The sequence below is a fragment of the Cervus canadensis genome, chromosome 15 (genome assembly GCF_019320065.1).
Source record: "Cervus canadensis isolate Bull #8, Minnesota chromosome 15, ASM1932006v1, whole genome shotgun sequence".
NCBI lineage: Eukaryota > Metazoa > Chordata > Mammalia > Artiodactyla > Cervidae > Cervus > Cervus canadensis.
Genome location: NC_057400.1, coordinates 50,066,925 through 50,084,262, shown reverse-complemented (window position 1 = coordinate 50,084,262; position 17,338 = coordinate 50,066,925). Strand labels below are relative to the sequence as shown.

Genomic DNA, 17,338 nt, shown 5'->3' with positions numbered 1-17,338 from the left:
AAACCATTCAATATCACAGTAATCCAAGTCTATGCCCTGACCAGTAACGCTGAAGAAGCTGAAGTTGAAAGGTTCTATGAAGACCGACAATCTAGAACTAACACCCAAAAGAGATGTCCTTTTCATTATAGGGGACTGGAATGCAAAAGTAGGAAGTCAAGAGACACCTGGAGTAATAGGCAAATTTGGCCTTGGAGTACAGAAAATGAAGCAGGGCAAAGGCTAATAGAGTTTTGCCAAAAGAAAGCACTGGTCATAGCAAACACCGTCTTCCAACAACACAAGAGAAGACTCCCACACATGGACATCACCAGATGGTCAATACCAAAATCAGATTGATTATATTCTTTACAGCCAAAGATGGAGAAGCTCTATACAGGCAGCAAAAACAAGACTGGGAGCTGACTGTAGCACAGACCATGAACTCCTTATTGCCAAATTCAGACTTAAATTGAAGAAAGTAGGGAAAACCACTAGACCATTCAGGTATGACCTAAATCAAATCCCTGATGACTATACAGTGGAAGTGACAAATAGATTCAAGGGATTAGATCTGATACAGAGTGCCTGAAGAACTAAGGACAGAGGTTCATGACATTGTACAGGAGGCAGGGATCAAGACCATCCCTAAGAAAAAGCAATGCAAAAAGGCAAAATGGTTGTCTGAGGAGGCTTTACAAATAGCTGTGGATAGAAGAGAAGCAAAAGACAAAGGAGAAAAGGAAAGATATACCCATTTGAATGCAAAGTTCGAAAGAATAGCAAGGAGAGATAAGAAAGCCTTCCTCAGCAATCAGTGCAAAGAAATAGAGGAAAACAATAGAATGGGTAAGTCTAGAGATCTCTTCAAGAAAATTAGAGATAACAAGGGAACATTTCATGCAAAGATGGGAACAATAAAGGACAAAAATGGTATGGACCTAACATAAGAAGAAGATATTAAGAAGAGGTGGCAAGAATACACAGAAGAACTACACAAAAAAGATCTTCACGAGCCAGATAAAACAATGGTGTGATCACCAACCTAGAGTCAGACATCCTGGAATGCATAGTCAAGTGGGCCTTAGGAAGCATCACCACAAACAAAGCTAGTGGAGGTGATGGAATTCCAGTTGAGCTATTTCGAATCCTAAAAGATGATGCTGTGACAGTGCTGCACTCAATATGCCGGCATATTTGGAAAACTCAGCAGTGGTCACAGGACTGGGAAAGGTCAGTTTTCATTCCAATCCCAAAGAAAGGCAATGCTAAAGAATGCTCAAACTACCACACAACTGCATTTATCCCACATGCTAGTAAAGTAATGCTCAAAACTCTCCAAGCCAGGCTTCAACAGTACATGAACTGTGAACTTCCAGATGTTTAAGCTGGACTTAGAAAAGGCAGAGGAACCAGAGATCAAATTGCCAACATCCACTGGATCATTGAAAAAGCAAGAGAGTTCCAGAGAAACATCTACTTCTGCTTTATTGACTATGCTAAAGCCTTTGATTGTGAGGACCACAACAAACTCTGGAAAATTATTAAAGAGAGGGGAATACCAGACCAACTGACCTGCCTCTTGAGAAACCTGTATGCAGGTCAGGAAGCAACAGTTAGAACTGGACATGGAACAACAGATTGGTTCCATATTGGGAAAGGAGTACGTCAAGGCTGTGTATTGTCACCCTGCTTATTTAATTTATATGCAGAGTACATCATGAGCAACGCTGGGCTGGATGAAGCACAAGCTGTAATCAAGATTGCCAAGAGAAATATCAATAACCTCAGATATGCAGATGACATGACCCTTATGGCAGAAAGCGAAGAAGAACCAGAGTCTCCTGTTGAAAGTGAAAGATTAGAGTGAAAAAATTGGCTTAAGACTCAACATTCAGAAAACTAAGATCATGGCATCTGGTCCCATCACTTCATGGCAAATAGATGGGGAAACAGTGGAATCAGTAAGGGACTTTATTTTGGGGGGCTCCAAAATGACTGCAGATGGTGACTTCAGTCTTGAAATTAAAAGATGCTTATTCCTTGGAAGAAAAGCTATGACCAACCTAGACAGTATACTAAAAAGCAGAGACATTACTTTGCCAACAAAGGTCCATCTAGTCAAAGCTATGGTTTTTCCAGTAGTCATGTATGGATATGAGAGTTGGACCATAAAGAAAGCTGAGCACTTAAGAATTGATGCTTTTGAATTGTGGTGCTGGAGAAGACTTTGAGAGTCCCTTGGACTGCAAGGAGATCCAACCAGTCCATCCTAAAGGAAATCAGTCCTGAATATTAATTGGAGGGACTGATGCTGAAGCTGATACTCCAATTCTTTGGCCACCTGATGGGAAGAACTGACTCATTTGAAAAAAACCCTGATGCTAGGAAAGATTGAAGGCAGGAGGAGAAGGGGATGACAGAGGATGGGATGGCTGGATGGCATCACCGTCTCAATGAACATGAGTTTGAATAAACTCCAGGAGTCAGTGATGGACAGGGAGGCCCAGTGTGCTGCAGTCCACGGGATAGCAAAGAGTCAGACGTTACTGATCAACTGAACTGAGCTGAACTGGACTACAGCCCACCATGGTCCTCTGTCTACCAAATTTCCCAGGCAAGAGTACTGGAGTGGGTTGTCATTTCCTTCTCCAGGGGATATTCCTGGCTCAGGGATGAAACACAAGTGTCCTGCTTGGCAGGCAGATTCTTTACTGCTGAGTCATCTGGGAAGCCCCATACTGTCCTACTGAGAGCCAAATATGAATGAAGTTACCACCTAGATAACTTTAAGTACATTAGTTCTATCCTGATCTGAAATTTAAGCTTATATCTATCAAATAAACATTATAATACACAGATTAAAAAATACAAGAATTAGTTGAGTGGAAATCTCTAAAGTATCACCCCATTTTTTCGTTTAAACATAGTTTGACCATAATTCCAATAAATCAGCATCTTCTCAACTATATTAAATGAATTTGATATAGCTACCTTCTCCAGGCAGTAAGAATCAGCGACAGCAGCAGAAAATTAAACATCAATTCACTTAGTTATAGACAGACAGATAGAGACAGATATGCTGTTCAGTTGTGTCCAACTCTTTGCAACCCCATGGACTGCAGCATGGCAGGCTTCCCTGTCCTTCACCATTTCCCAAAGCTTGCTCAAACTCATGTCCATTGAGTTGGTGATGCCATCCAACCATCTCATCCTCTGTTGTGTCCTTCTCCTCCTGCCTTCAATCTTTCCCATCATCGGGGTCTTTTCTAAAAAGTTGGCTCTTCACAACAGGTGGAAAAGTATCGGAGCTTCAGCATCAGTCCTTCCAATGAATATTCAGGACTGATTTTCTTTAGGATGGACTTGTTTGATCTCCTTGCAGTCCAAGGGAGTCTCAAGAGTCACAGTTCAAAAGCATCAATTCTTTGACGCTCAGCCTTCTTTACGGTATGGATTTGTTTCTTTTCTCTTAGGAAAATCCTTAACCTCCTATATGTCAATCATCTTCTACACTTGATGAAGCAATCATTCAAAATTCGTGATTTACACAGGAGTCCAAGAAACCAATAGTGTATATGTGTGTGTGTGTGTGTGTGTGTGTGTATATATATATATATAGGGCATTACATGTTTACAGGTAAAAGAGGAAGCAAGTAAGTAAGACTTACTGGGAAAACCTCAGCAGTTAAGCGGTGAAGTAAATATCTGTTTTTAAAGGTCATTGCTGCTGTTTGAAAAGAAATCAGAAAAGTTGAGGTCATTGTTTTAATCATTGTTTTAAAGCCTTAGGCAAATTGCAAGAGTATAATCAAAATCCATTAAACAGAGCAGGAAACAACCAGCAACTTAATTGCTCTACCAAGTAATACTTGGTAATAGACCCTTGGCATTTGAGGGTTTAACATTTGTGGTTTCAGCTAATCCCAAACCATCCACTGGGGAAGGAACAACATGCTGGATTTTGCGATTTTCCTGAGGCCAGAAGTTGAATCCACAATGGGAGGTTGTGAGGTGGGAGAGGGTTGAGTCACAGCATAGCCAACCATTGCTTTCCCTGCCTCCACTCCCACTGCAGACAGTGGTTTTTACTCTTCTCCCACTAACCCTTGTGAAGTGTTTTTTAATAATTCATGTCTTCTCTAACTTTGATAGTGACAGGACACACCAGATGACATTGATGAATTCAGGGATTTCCAGAAGTGAGTTGGGGAAAAAGCCCTTTTGAAAGTCAAAGAAATGGGAGCTGATGTAAAGGAAATGGCCAAATTGTTTCACAGAATCCTTGACAGCTTAAGTAAAAATGTAGCTGTAAACTGTTTTTCATGGAATAGCAGGGTTATTTAACCTCCTTCAAGAGAGAGTCAGCCTTGGATACATAACCTCTCTACTGTTCCTGAATTCAACATATACTACAGCAAAATTATAAATTACTGGAAAAACTTAAATTCCAATAGTTTCACTCATTTAATCAGCATCAAGAATTGGTATCAAATCTCAGATAGCACAACATAATGTGAAGTCGGAATGGATCAGTCTAGCTGTCCCCCAAAACTGTACCATTCAGAAGAGCTAGAATGCTTAGACCAGGAGAGAGCACCTGGGGCCTCACCACTTAAGCCCTTTTTTTATTCTGTGAATGAAAAATACTGCCTGCCTTATCAGTGAACAAAGGATGTTGCAGCCATCAAGCCATCACATTACAACCTCACTGATGGTGAGCTCTGAGGAAATTCAGGATGGAAACTGGATGCCTGATGCCCACCATTTAGCAGTCAACTGCTCCAGCCACCCTGGATGGTGCACCCCAAGGAGACACAGAATGGGAAAGCACAGGATGCTGGCCCCAGATAGCTAAGGTGCATATCAAAGGAATGACTCCAGGGAGCCCACAATCTTGTATCTTCCCATACATAGAGAAGCGCCAAATTCCTTAACTTGAGATATCTGGTTTTCTTTAATTAACTGTAATCTTCGGATGTTCTGACCATTTGGTCTTCATTGCAAAAAAAAAAAGAAAAAAACTTCTACATATCCTGGATCCCCACCTTGCCTCTTTGGAGCAGTTCCCCAGAGTTACCTGAGATGTTGTGTCCCAGGCTTAAGTCCTCAGTTTTGTCCACCAAGTAAAACATAACTCTCAATTTTTAGGTTGTACATTTTTTTTCAGTTGACAATATACAGTACAGATTCTGCTCTATTGTGAATAAGCTCCCCGTGATTCCTAACCTCACTCCTGAATATTCATCTTATTTCCTCATTACAGCTGGAATGGACCATTTCCCTATAACATTCCTGTTCACCCCTCCCCCACCTTCTATCCACTTACAGTGAGGGAATGGGGGAAAGGAGCAAAGGAAGACTCCTTGCTCCCCTCTGCCTCTTTCCATCCATTGTTCTCCCTGACCAGTCTCTCTCTTTTAAAAAGTTCACATGACACTCTTGTGTCATCTTCTCTAGCACTTGACCCCCATTTTCCTTTCTCTCTACTCCTTCTCCTGATACCAGGCTTCGGTTTTCCCATACTCTACCAATCACTCCTTGTTCTACTCTTTACCCCCTTCTCACTACTGCACTTGACTAGTCTTTTGCAGACCTGCCCCCATTCCAGGCATTAAATACATTGTTCTTGTCTTGATTTTAATTTTAAAAATTTGGAAGTCAACACTATCTTATCACTGAGACAAGAGCTGGGACTTTATTTTTTGGGGCTCCAAAATTACTGCAGATGGTGACTGCAGCCATGAAATTAAAAGATGCTTGCTCCTTGGAAGAAAAATTATGACCAACCTAGACCACTTATTAAAAAGCAGAGACATTACTTTGCCAACAAAGGTCTGTCTAGTCAAAGCTATGGTTTTTCCAGTAGTCCTATATGGATGTGAGAGTTGGACTATAAAGAAAGCTGAGTGCTAAAGAAGTGATGCTTTTGAACTGCTTTTTGAACTGCTGGAGAAGACTCTTGAGAGTCCCTTGGACAGCAAGGAAATCCAACCAGTCTGTCCTAAAGGAAATCAGTCCTGAATATTAATTGGAAGGACTGATGCTGAAGCTGAAACTACAATACTTTGGCCACCTGATGGGAAGAACTGACTCATTTGAAAAGACCCTGATGCTGGGAAAGATTGAAGGCAGAAGAGAGGGGATGACAGAGGATGAGATGGTTGGATGGCATCACCAACTCAAAGGACATGAGTTTGAGTAAACTCAGCGAGTTGGTGATGGACGGGGAGGCCTGGCATGCTGCAGTCCGTGGGGTTGCAAAGAGTCAGACACGACTAAGTGGCCAAACTGAACCAATCACTTTGTTAATTCTTTTCACATTGTGATTTCAAGAGCCTTCTTTGTTGATTCTTTAAAAATTTTTATTTCTCCTCTACTGGAGTTGTCCACAATTGTGCTGTGACTAGTTCCCAGTAATCTCTCAAAGGTTCCTGAGAACTCAGCTCTACAATCTCTTTTCTCACCATCCTTTCACCGCATCTGCTGTTTGTCCTCATTGTAACTGCCCGTCCCCTGACCCAGACACATGTTCAAAGTCAGTAAACCACTCTGGCTTCACTTTTCTTCCACACTCCCAAAAGACCTCAGGGATACACTCCTACTCAGATTCTTTTGCCCCCATGTCCATCCATAATGTCTATCCAAGCCAGTCTCCAACCTGAAGAAGACCACAGTATCTGCTTTGTGTCCTCCTGCTCTTGTGGCTAAGAATTGCTAGAGATGATAGATGGAAAAGGTGACAGTGTTAATGGTACAATTTTACAGAGGTTCTAATGCCAAATGGTCTCCTGAATGTTCTACATGCATTATCTTAAACACTGATTAATTCTACTAAAATACATTGCTATTTGATGAAGTTCCACCTGGGTTTTCTGTGCTATTGAGTAATAGTTACATCCATCTTTAATAAACTCTTTATCATATTCGTCATATTGGCTATTTCAAAGATTTAACACTTCCCTGGAGCCCACAGCCCATTTCCAACTTTGAGACCACTTTGCTTACTTTTTTGGAAAGCTAAAGACCATAAATTTCCTCATAGCATCTCCTCTTCCCCCTGCCCTTCACATTTTCTGGGTATCACATAACCTTTCTGTGTCTTTCCCAACCAAGACGTGTTTTCTAAGGTCAATCTTTCTCTGAGGCGCTTGATCCTCCCCTCTTGTGCTTCCTCTGTTACCTTCTCTGTGTTTTCAATGTCTCCTTCTTTAGAAGATCCTTCCCTTACCTATCCAAGTTCTTCCTCATTATGCCTTCTGCTGCTTTCTGCTCCACAGCCCCCTGAAAATAGCAACTTTTCTCTCCTCTTGGGAAAGTACTAAAGTGGATAGAACATTCCCTGCCTTTGCAGGAACAGTAAAACATGTCCACCCTATAGGCTATAGTTCTCATTTCTCTATATTAACTCTCAAAACTAAACAAGTCTGTGCAGCTGAGGGGCCCAGTACTGTCTGGACTATTGAAGAATGCTTCTTTGGGCAGAAAGCTAGAACCTTTGTGTAAATCTGTAAGTACACAGCATAGCATGGACTGTGTAGGGCATCTGATAGGATATGAAGAGGAAGCAAAGCCTTTTTACTGGTCTTTGTCTCTCAGTGTCTTGCAGTTTCTATTTGATTGCAGTCTGAACCAGGGTAAGGAGCCCAATTCGGGTAGACCCTGTAACACTTCTCTCTTTCCCTAATCTCTCTCCAATTCACCACTAAATCCTGATGATACTCTTATCGTAATATAAGGTTGGTGCAAAAGTAATTGCGGTTTTGCATTGTTGAGGTTTGCCATTTTATATTCAAATACATTCTCAAAGAAATGTGGTTAGGTTACACATCATTTAAACACACTTCTTTATGTATTTTTTTTTTTTTGCTAATGACGTTACTTGCTATCTATATTTATTTTAGACTGGGGAAACGATGTTAGACAGAAAACAAATTCAAGTGATTTTCTTATTCAAGTTCAAAATGGGTCGTAAAGCAGCAAAGACAACTTGCAACATCAACAATGCATTTAGCTCAGGAGCTGCTAATGAACATATACTGCAGTGGTGGGTCAAGAAGTTTTGCAAAGGAGACGAGAGCCTTAAAGATGAGGAGCGCAGTGGTCAGTCATGGGAAGTTCACAGTGACCAACTGAGAGCAATCATCAAAGCTAATCCTCTTATAACTACGTGAGAAGTTGCTGAAGAACTTCAACATCGGCCATTGTATGATCATCGCACATTTGAAGCAAACTGGAAAGGTGAGAAAGCTTGACAAGTGGATGCCTCATGAGCTGACCAGGAATCAAAAAAATCATCACTTTGAAGTATCGTCTTCACTTATTCTACACAACAACAACAAACCATTTCTTTATTGGATTGTGATATGTGACAGAAAGAGGATTTCACAATGACTAGCCTAGTGACAGGACTGAGAAGAAGCTCCAAAGTACTTCCCAAAGCTAAACTTGTACCCAAAAAAAAGGTCATGGTCACTGTTTGGTGGTCTGCTGCTGGCCTGATCCCCTATAGCTTCCTGGATCCTGACAAAACCATTGCATCTGAGAAGTATACTCAGCAAATCAAGGAGATGCACTGAAAACTGCAATGCCTGCAGCTGGCATTGGTCACCAGAAAGGGGCCAATTCTGCATAACAACATCTGACCGCACATTGCACAACCCACGCTTCAAAAGTTGAATGAATCGGGCTACGAAGTTTTGCTTCATCCACCATTTCACCTGACCTCTCACCAACCGACTACCACTTCTTTAAGCATCTTGACAACTTTTTGCAGGGAAAATGCTTCCACAACCATCAGGAGGCAGAAAATAGCTTTCCAAGAGTTCATCAAATCCCAAAGCAGATTTTTATGCTCCAGGAATAAACAAACTTACTTCTCATTGGCAAAAATGTGTTGACTGTAATGGTTCCTGTTCTGATTAATAAAGATGTGTTTGAGCCTAGTTATAATGATTTAAAATTCATGGTCCAAAATTTCAATTATGTTTGCACCAAACTAATATCTTCTGTTATTTACAATTGCCACAATCTGCTCTCATCCACCCTCCCAGTTCCAACTCTGTTCAACTCCATTCCATCACTGCAATCAGAATGGTCTTCCTCAAGCACATCCCTGCTTGAAATCCTTCTGCTGCTCCCAAGTGCCTAAGAACACATCCAGACTCCTTAGCCCATCTTGCCCTGGCCCCTGCCTGCCTTGCATCCCCTTCCCCCAAGTTCCAGCAACACCAACCAATTGTTCACCAAATCCCCTAAGCTCTCTCTTCAGCCTCTGTGTCTGCCCTCTGTGCTCATCCTTCTCCTCCATGTGGAATAACTGTCTTCTGTTTGTTCTTCAGGATGGTTCAAGGATCACCTTCCCAACCCAACAGTTTCCAGCGTTGTTCCTTTCCCAAGTACTCTGGGAAGTACCCCAGGAAACCTTCTATCCAGGTACTTTTCATGCGGAGCTGTTCTCATCTGATTCTTGTCTATTTCACACACTGGTCTATTAGCTCTTTATCAGGAACTGTATCTGATTTCCCTTGTAGTTCCTCTGTTTGGCAGAGGACTTGACACATATACACATATAAATGCCTCTAGAATGAATAAATTAGATTTTAAATAAGAGACAGAAATTTGTATTTCTAACATTTAATATCTCTGTACTGTTTATTCTCATGATGTTGTTTGGTAAGTAAATAGAGATAAATTTCCACAGATTAAGGCCAAAAGAAATGGAGGACTCTGAATTAAAAAATCTCAATGTATTCAACTACAACTACTGCTAACAATGACTGAGTTATCAACTGAGTATCAACGTTATCAGAGTTATTTAACTCTGTTATCAACGTTAACTATTTTTTAAGGTATTGAACTCTCAAAATTATCTCCATTTCACAGATAAAGAAATTTTGGAACAGAAATATTTAATAACTTGTTGATAAGTGGTTGAGCTAGGATTCAAACCTGGCAGAGTCAGGTTTTTTTTAAAACCACTGCATTGTACCACCTGCTGTGTTACCAAAACTGTGCAGAAAAAAAAGTAAATTGGGTATTTGCCTCACTCATCTATGCACTTATCCCATTTATTCTTTGCTTTTTCCACCTTAACTTGGGAACTCACAACTTTAAATATATTGAATTACCAGCATCAAACATTATCTAAGAATTTTTCTGGATGGGCTTAACAAATACCTATGTAGCCAGCTCCCTGCCACTGCTAAGAAGAAGTGATAATATAGGATAAGTTGTAAGATGTGTCAATTACATGCATTATGTTTCCTTTAGAATTAGTTTTACTTTCTCCTAAAGCAGTGCCTGCTTAAAGTTTTGACACCTATTTGTGAGGTGGTATTTTTTTTAGTGACTTTTTCAAAGAAACATACACTTCTGAGTGAAACTTTAGATTACAAAGACCCTGAGAGAAGGGTCTTTGACCCTATGAGGCCTTTGACATCAAAGGAATTAACAAACATAAAGAGAAATTAGAGGGGGAGGTGAGAGAGCCTGGAGTCCTGGCTTTCTATGGCAAATTGAGAAAAATCTTTAAAAAGAGGACACACATCTGGACACACAAAATCAGACAAAGCTGAATCACTTTGCAACTTAGTTTCAGAAATTGCTCTGCAGCAAATCAGAAGAAACAAGAAGATACCTGACTCAATGTAAAGTGTTTAAATGCGGGGTTTGCTTCTCCCTCGGTTTGTACTTTATTTTCATCTTCATTTCTCATGGCGGTTTTGTGTGTGTGCATGTGTGTGTGTAAAGGTGAGTGGTAGAGGAGTGGTGGCTGGCATAGGAACAAAAGCAGAAGAAGAAAAGAAGATTTCAGTTCTCTGAGGCTTAAACACAAATTCTACTGCTTCAAAAGGCACCAAGTGACAAGAATTTCTCTACCCTGTAGGCAAGCCATAGAAATAGAAATTGCAGTGGAAAAGGGCAAAGAGTAGGAAAAAATTTGTTTTGAGCTATCAAAAAGGGAACCTGGTGGTGGTGGGGAAAAAATCAGCAAGATATATTCACCTTGAAACTATGCCTCAAGCTTCCAGAGTTCTAATGCTTTTTGATTTGTAAACAGTTTTCTGCAGAATACATGAATATTTCCAGAACTTGTGACTTGTGATATTTTAGTTTCTTCACCTCCAGTCCTTTGAATGTTCTTTTAATAATAATGGATTAGAGCTTATCTGCATCCTGGCCAGTTTTATAAAACCAAGTAATTGCTGAGCTGGGGAAGTAGCTTTATTCACATTTAATTTTTTTAAAGAGAAATTCTGCCACCCTCTGGACAGAAACCAAACATCTATTTCTTAGAGACCACCACAGAATACTGTCTTAAGGAACTGCCCTTGAAAATAAACATTTTTTAAAAAAAAATCTACCCTATAAAAGTAGAGGAGGGGGGAATCACAGTTACTTTAGATAGCATAGACAATATCTGGGGGGAAAACTCATATAAAAATACTAAATTGCTTCTAAGGAATTTTTAACTAAAGAAAATGGGCTCAAAGCACTTTAGAGAAAAAATCTTCAGTGTTGAACTCATAATCTTTCCAAAACCACTTTATAGCCTACACTTCTGCTTTCCAGCCTGCAACAGCCAAGTAAAGATTTCTTGCACAATCTCAGCCATGGCTGGTTTCACCCAGTTTACATTATTGGTGGAATTTTGTTAAATCTACATGTATATTAAATATATATGTGTGTTGGTTTTTAACTAGAACACTAGGGCAGAGTGAGATTTCAGCCACTCTGAGACAAATTAGCCGTAACAGCACAAATGGGTAGCTTGTTTCCGAAGCTTTGCTGTTGTCATCCACTGAGCATGGAGTACTTAATGTCATGTAAATGAAACTCAGAAATGCAGGGATGTGATAATTACCAGTAATAGTGCTGGGTAAATCAAAACACATGACATGCCATTTTTTATAAATAACCAGAGAGAGGAAGCAGAAAAATGCCGAGGACCATACCTGGTTTTAACAACAGGATTTAGATGCTTCTGGTCTTGGAGGACCTTGGCCAGCTGCTTCTGCAGAAACAAAAGCTTCCCATGGACTCCTTTAATAAATGGGTGGTCGAGGAGATGTGTGACCGAAGGTCGCTTTTCAAAATCCTTAATGAGACACCTGTTCACAAAAATCAACAAACAGTCCAAGTATTATCTTAGACACCTGGCTTCTCTGTAAATATGGGAGAGAGGAGAAAAAGCTCATTTATAAAACCTGATCACTAACCTTACATAGCTGTTTTTTCATAGGTAGCAGAACATAGAAAAAAAACATTCTCTACTAGTCAAATTAGTCAAAATATCAGAAATATATTTTAGTATGCTTTAAATATGTATTGAAAACACAATGAATTTAATTTGAAGTATTCAAAACACTGAAAAGATAGACTGGTCAGACTACATTTTCATTACAAAAAAAATGTTTACAATGGGGTCAAGTTGATTAGTCTATATACTTTATTTTAGAAGCATATAAAATTATATATTATCATTTAAATGAAATCCTAGTATATGAAATGTCCAGTATTTGGTGGTGGGGGAAATACATTTCGGAGTTTGCAAGGACAGAAATGAATCATAAAGAAACCTTCACAGAGAAGATTCAACTCCTTGATTTCTAATGCCTTCTGAAGAAGCAGAAAAACCTCAGGACAGGAAGTGACTACAATATAATTCCGATGAATTGGAATGGAATTATTCAAACGGGGAACAAAAAGTCCATTCAAAATGGTAAAAACTGGGTTGCATTTAAACTCCTCTGTGGTTAATTGGTTAAAACTGCACGGTTGTAACCACTTTCTGCTTCAGATTCAATGCCCTTTTCAAAGAAAACAATGATTCAGTACATTTTGCTGTGTGCTGTATGTTATTAAAGATGATTTTGACACAGGAAATTTCTAGTGAAATTGAATCTGATGAATACCCCTCCAATTACCATCGCATTTCCATTCTGAGTAGCTGCCCTTGACAGGAGAAAGAAATTTCAACATCCACATTTAAGTTATCAGTCCTTAGTTCACACTGGAGGCTTAGGGTAAATAGTAGATGCCTTTCTGCCCACTCCATAAAATAAACGTTTTCAGTTTCCCCAATAGTGACATGCTAGCAACATGTGAAACACAACATATTTAAAATAATGAAATGCACTGACAAATGGTAAAACGTTCAGTCTCACCTTGAGCATCTTTTCAAGACATTTAAGACACAATCCTCAACTGTTGGTTTTATCAAAAGGCCTTAATCTTTGCCCTTCAAACTACTTTTGTATCCCTTGACTTCTAGTCCTGAAAGATACTTGGTAAATTTCCCAGTTATTTGGTTTTAGAATTGATTCAGGGGATTTCCTATCTATTGGAACTGGAGCTTTCAACTAGAAAAGCCAAAAGAACCCAGACTATCTCCATTCTGCTGCCTGCACAACTATAAATACCACCTCTGTCTTGCTACGGGAAGAAATCAATCATTTGAATTTTATAGGTCCAGGAGTCTTTTGTATCTATTAGTTTTCTTATAAAATAAAAAATTAGTGCCCAAACCTGAAAAACACTCTGTTCATATTTTTAAATCATCAGTCTTCCTGGGATTCCATGTACATTCATCTATATATAATTATGTGACTACCAAAGGAAAATAAATGTTAATAATTCCCTAAGCACCTGGGAAAAAGAAATTTCTGGATAGTTTATGGGGTCATTAATACAGGTGAATGGCTTTATCATCTTGGTTTGAGGGATGGTATATGAAAACTTCCAAAATAAAAACAGTCTGTGTTCTCTGAGAGTTCCTACTGAAGATGGACATGGTGGCTTCACACCACCACCCCTACCCAACCTGGATAGGAAACCAGACACTGCGGGGACCCCTAGCTAAGCCTGCCCAGGGATATTGTGAGGGCACATTACATCTGTCTCCCATCACCAAACAGCCATGCCACCTGTATATAAGTACATGCCCAAACATGGGGAATGCAATTCCTTAATAGATTTTCCCACCATATTAATTCCTTTTGCTTTCTGAGCAACTCTCAACTGCTTGTTGACTAGCCAATACTTAAATAGAAAACTCAAGGAGGCAAAAAGTGAGCGGCATACAATTAATAGAAAATTTATAGCAGGTGAATGGAAAAATGAGTAGGAGCTGCTTCTGCCTTCTCCTTCAGGATAGGTACCTTGGAACAGTGTTCCAGGTACTCAAAGCTCCTTAGACAGGGCTTGAGACAGACCAGGAAATCCATACTCCACCCTTATGAAAATAGGTATCTGCTGGATTCTGGAGATGCAATTAAAGGTGCTATAATATCTTTCATAATTTTAGCACCCACTGGAAGAGCAAGGTTGCAAACAAGGTTACAAGATCCTTTGGCATTTTGGAGAGGATTTTTCTCTAGATCACAAGGCGAGTAAGAGGAATGAGGATAAATAATTTAGTGAGATAATCAGACAAGGGAGAAATTAACAAGTGGATCCGTGATCTCTTGGGAGATTAAAAAAAATAAAGATGGTAGGCATTCTACTCTTTGAAGGAAAGACCAAGAGGATTTATTTGTTAGTTCTCTCAGGAAGGCCCAAGTGTGCTGAATGTCATACCACTGGATCAGCAAAACTGAAACTGAGTGTATATGGGAAGAATGCTAAGCAGAGGTGTGACATATCCAACTGCATTGGAGGATTTTTAGGAGAAGGACAGGAAGACCTTGAGGGTAGAGCCTTATTCTAAAACACTCTTGCATACTTTTTTCTCATGGGGAGCAAATAGCCAGGATGAAATGGACTTATTATTTTACTGATAAATAAAAGAAAGTTCTGTCTTAGGAACAGATATGGCTGGAAGTCAAGCATTACTAGATACCAGGTCATTGAAATCATATCTTTTCATTTGTTCAGCAAATATTATACAACCAGAATCAGTCAAAATATATTAATTCATAAAAAATTATGACCCTTTTCCTCAAAGATCTACAATGTGATTTTAAAGATGAAAGGACAAGAGGAACATAGAAAACAGCAGAAACCAGTGTTTGATTATTTAGAATGAAAAAGTCACAAAAAAGCATAGGGTTTTGGAGCTAAAGGACCAAGATTTTCTATCCTAACCCCGCTTTTACAAGGTAGGGAAGTTGAGGCCAAGTCCTGATAGTGATGAGACCACTTCCCTGGCTCCCACAGGAGAAACCCCCCTACTCTGCAGTGTGGGGGGAGCAGTCAGGTAAGCCTAGTGGAGAGAATGAGAATTGAGCTGAATTTGGGGAGAAGTTTTGGAACTAAATTGAACTCAATTCCGGGAGAAGATATAGAAGACATTTCCAGGTTGGGAAACTGGATCAGCAATGCAAGAAGCCAGATTAGGCAAGCTGTGTAGTTAGGAACTCAGGAAGCCACCAGAACGTTGACATTCACCTCTTAAGCTGCCTCCTTTGAATGTCTAAGAACAATTCTTCACTTTAGTCCTTTTGCCAACTTTACTTGGGAATATTCTTTATTGTTTAAGATGTTGCAATTTTGTGCCCCAAACCCATAACACTATGCTTGTCAGCTTGTCATTCTGTCTTATTCTCCTTTCAGGCAGGGATTTAGTGGATTAATATAGATAGAGTTGACAGTCAAGACCCATAAGAACTCCATGTCCTTTTTTATAGCATGATTAAATCCTCTAACAATGTGGAGAACAAACATGGAAAACTAAGGAAGTTATAATATGCTTATTCATTTCAGGATTTCTTCTTAAACCAGGGATTGCAAATTCCAGATGCAGAATATTTTCTCCCAGCCTGGGATTCAACAGTTTTTATAAGAACATGCATAATACATTGACCTCTGTGTGGGAATATAGGGGCTGGCCAATGTGAGGTAAGTTGGGTGAAACACTAGACTCATGAGACATTCCACTGAAAAATGAAACTAGTCTTCTGGTCAAAAGGTTGGGAAACACTGGTGATTCCCTAAATCAAGTAAATCTAGAGCTTCATAGTACATATGAGCATATTAAATGTTCTTAGAAGTATGGAGGTAAAGAAAACTCAATTTTGTTTAGGTCCATGTTTCCAAACTTACTTGGCCACAGATCCTTTTTTGTATCAATGGAACCAGAGCCCTGCAAATGACATCCTTGGAAGCTCTGTTGTGAGCAATTAGTACCAGACTTTTGCAAATAACAGCTGAGTCTTCATCTCAGCTGATTGAGGGGAGACACTCAGAGCCCCTAATTTTCACCAGCATGTTTGAGATACCTGTAGGCTGCATTTCTGCAGAAGACAGGGTCTCAAACTGGGGAAATACATTCTCCAAGATAACTTCTTCCCAGAATCTTTGACTCTGGAAAAAAGAAATTGAACAAGGACTAGATTAGGAAATACTGCTTTTCCCCCCAAAGTTGTAAGTAATTTTTTCTTTCAGTTCCAGATGTTTTAAAACTCTTTTTTAAAAATCTGGATTTATGTGTGATTATCTCTGTGCTAAGATACAAAACAAAGGAATAAAAAATTAAAACTACCATGAGATGTATTACCTGGATTTACAAGGCCATGGACGGTGGTTTTGAATATGATAGAAAAGTTCACCAGAAGAAAAAGGAAGCAAACTTCAGCCCTGAAAGAAATTAATCCATTACCTAATTTGAAATTCTAGTACCTTCCATCATGCATTCTTGGCTGAAGATTAATTCTCAGAATTCATTAGTGTCACCACATTAAACACAGGTTGTTGCAGCCATTTGCTGCAATCTCCCAGCCTGGCTCCTGCCAGAATCAGGGGGAAAATAAAGAGCCATTTCTTAACAAGAAACAAGGTCAGACTTCTGTGTCAGGCTCTGGAGCTGGCAGTGCTTGTGTTCCTTTTGCTCCCAAATGATCACACTGTCAAGATGCACCTGCCTGGTCGCTGTAAACAGACATTTCATAACTAAAGAATCAGGTGCCTTCAAGGGGGAGCTATTTATTAAGAGTCACGAATGGATGTTTACTGATGACTAAACTACACTTGATAAAAGCAGCTGAAAAGTCAAAAACTAAAAATACTGGTGAACTTGGAGACAAAAACAGAAGAGGGAGCAATTGTGTTCCACATGTTGGGACAAAACTAGACGAAAACTTGAGATTTATGTCTCTTCTCATTTCTTTTTTAATATGCTGTCTTTTATACTTTCTGCTGTTTTCTTGTGGGCTTTCTACTTAGGTTGTTAAATGTTTCCGTTGTTACCGAGTAGCTGAACGTTCTTGATCTGAGCAAGCATTTCCCTGCCCCGTGATGCACTGCATCTGTAGTCTGTATCATCGGCAGACAGAAGCCTGAGTGAAAAAGAGGCCTCTGCATGAAAAGAAGAAATCCTCCAGAGGGTATACTAATTACAGGTTAAATATCACAGCCCATG

At 39.7% G+C, this 17,338-nt stretch overlaps 1 protein-coding gene across 1 annotated transcript in view; it reads right to left on the bottom strand.

Annotated features, from left to right (window-relative positions):
* Positions 1-17,338, bottom strand: part of MYO3B (myosin IIIB) — a 476,002-nt gene that overhangs the window by 237,894 nt on the left and 220,770 nt on the right. Inside the window, exon 11 of the mRNA XM_043487760.1 lies at positions 11,937-12,092. Within this exon, the coding sequence (XP_043343695.1) occupies positions 11,937-12,092 (156 nt within the window). The remainder of the gene's footprint in view (positions 1-11,936; positions 12,093-17,338) is intronic.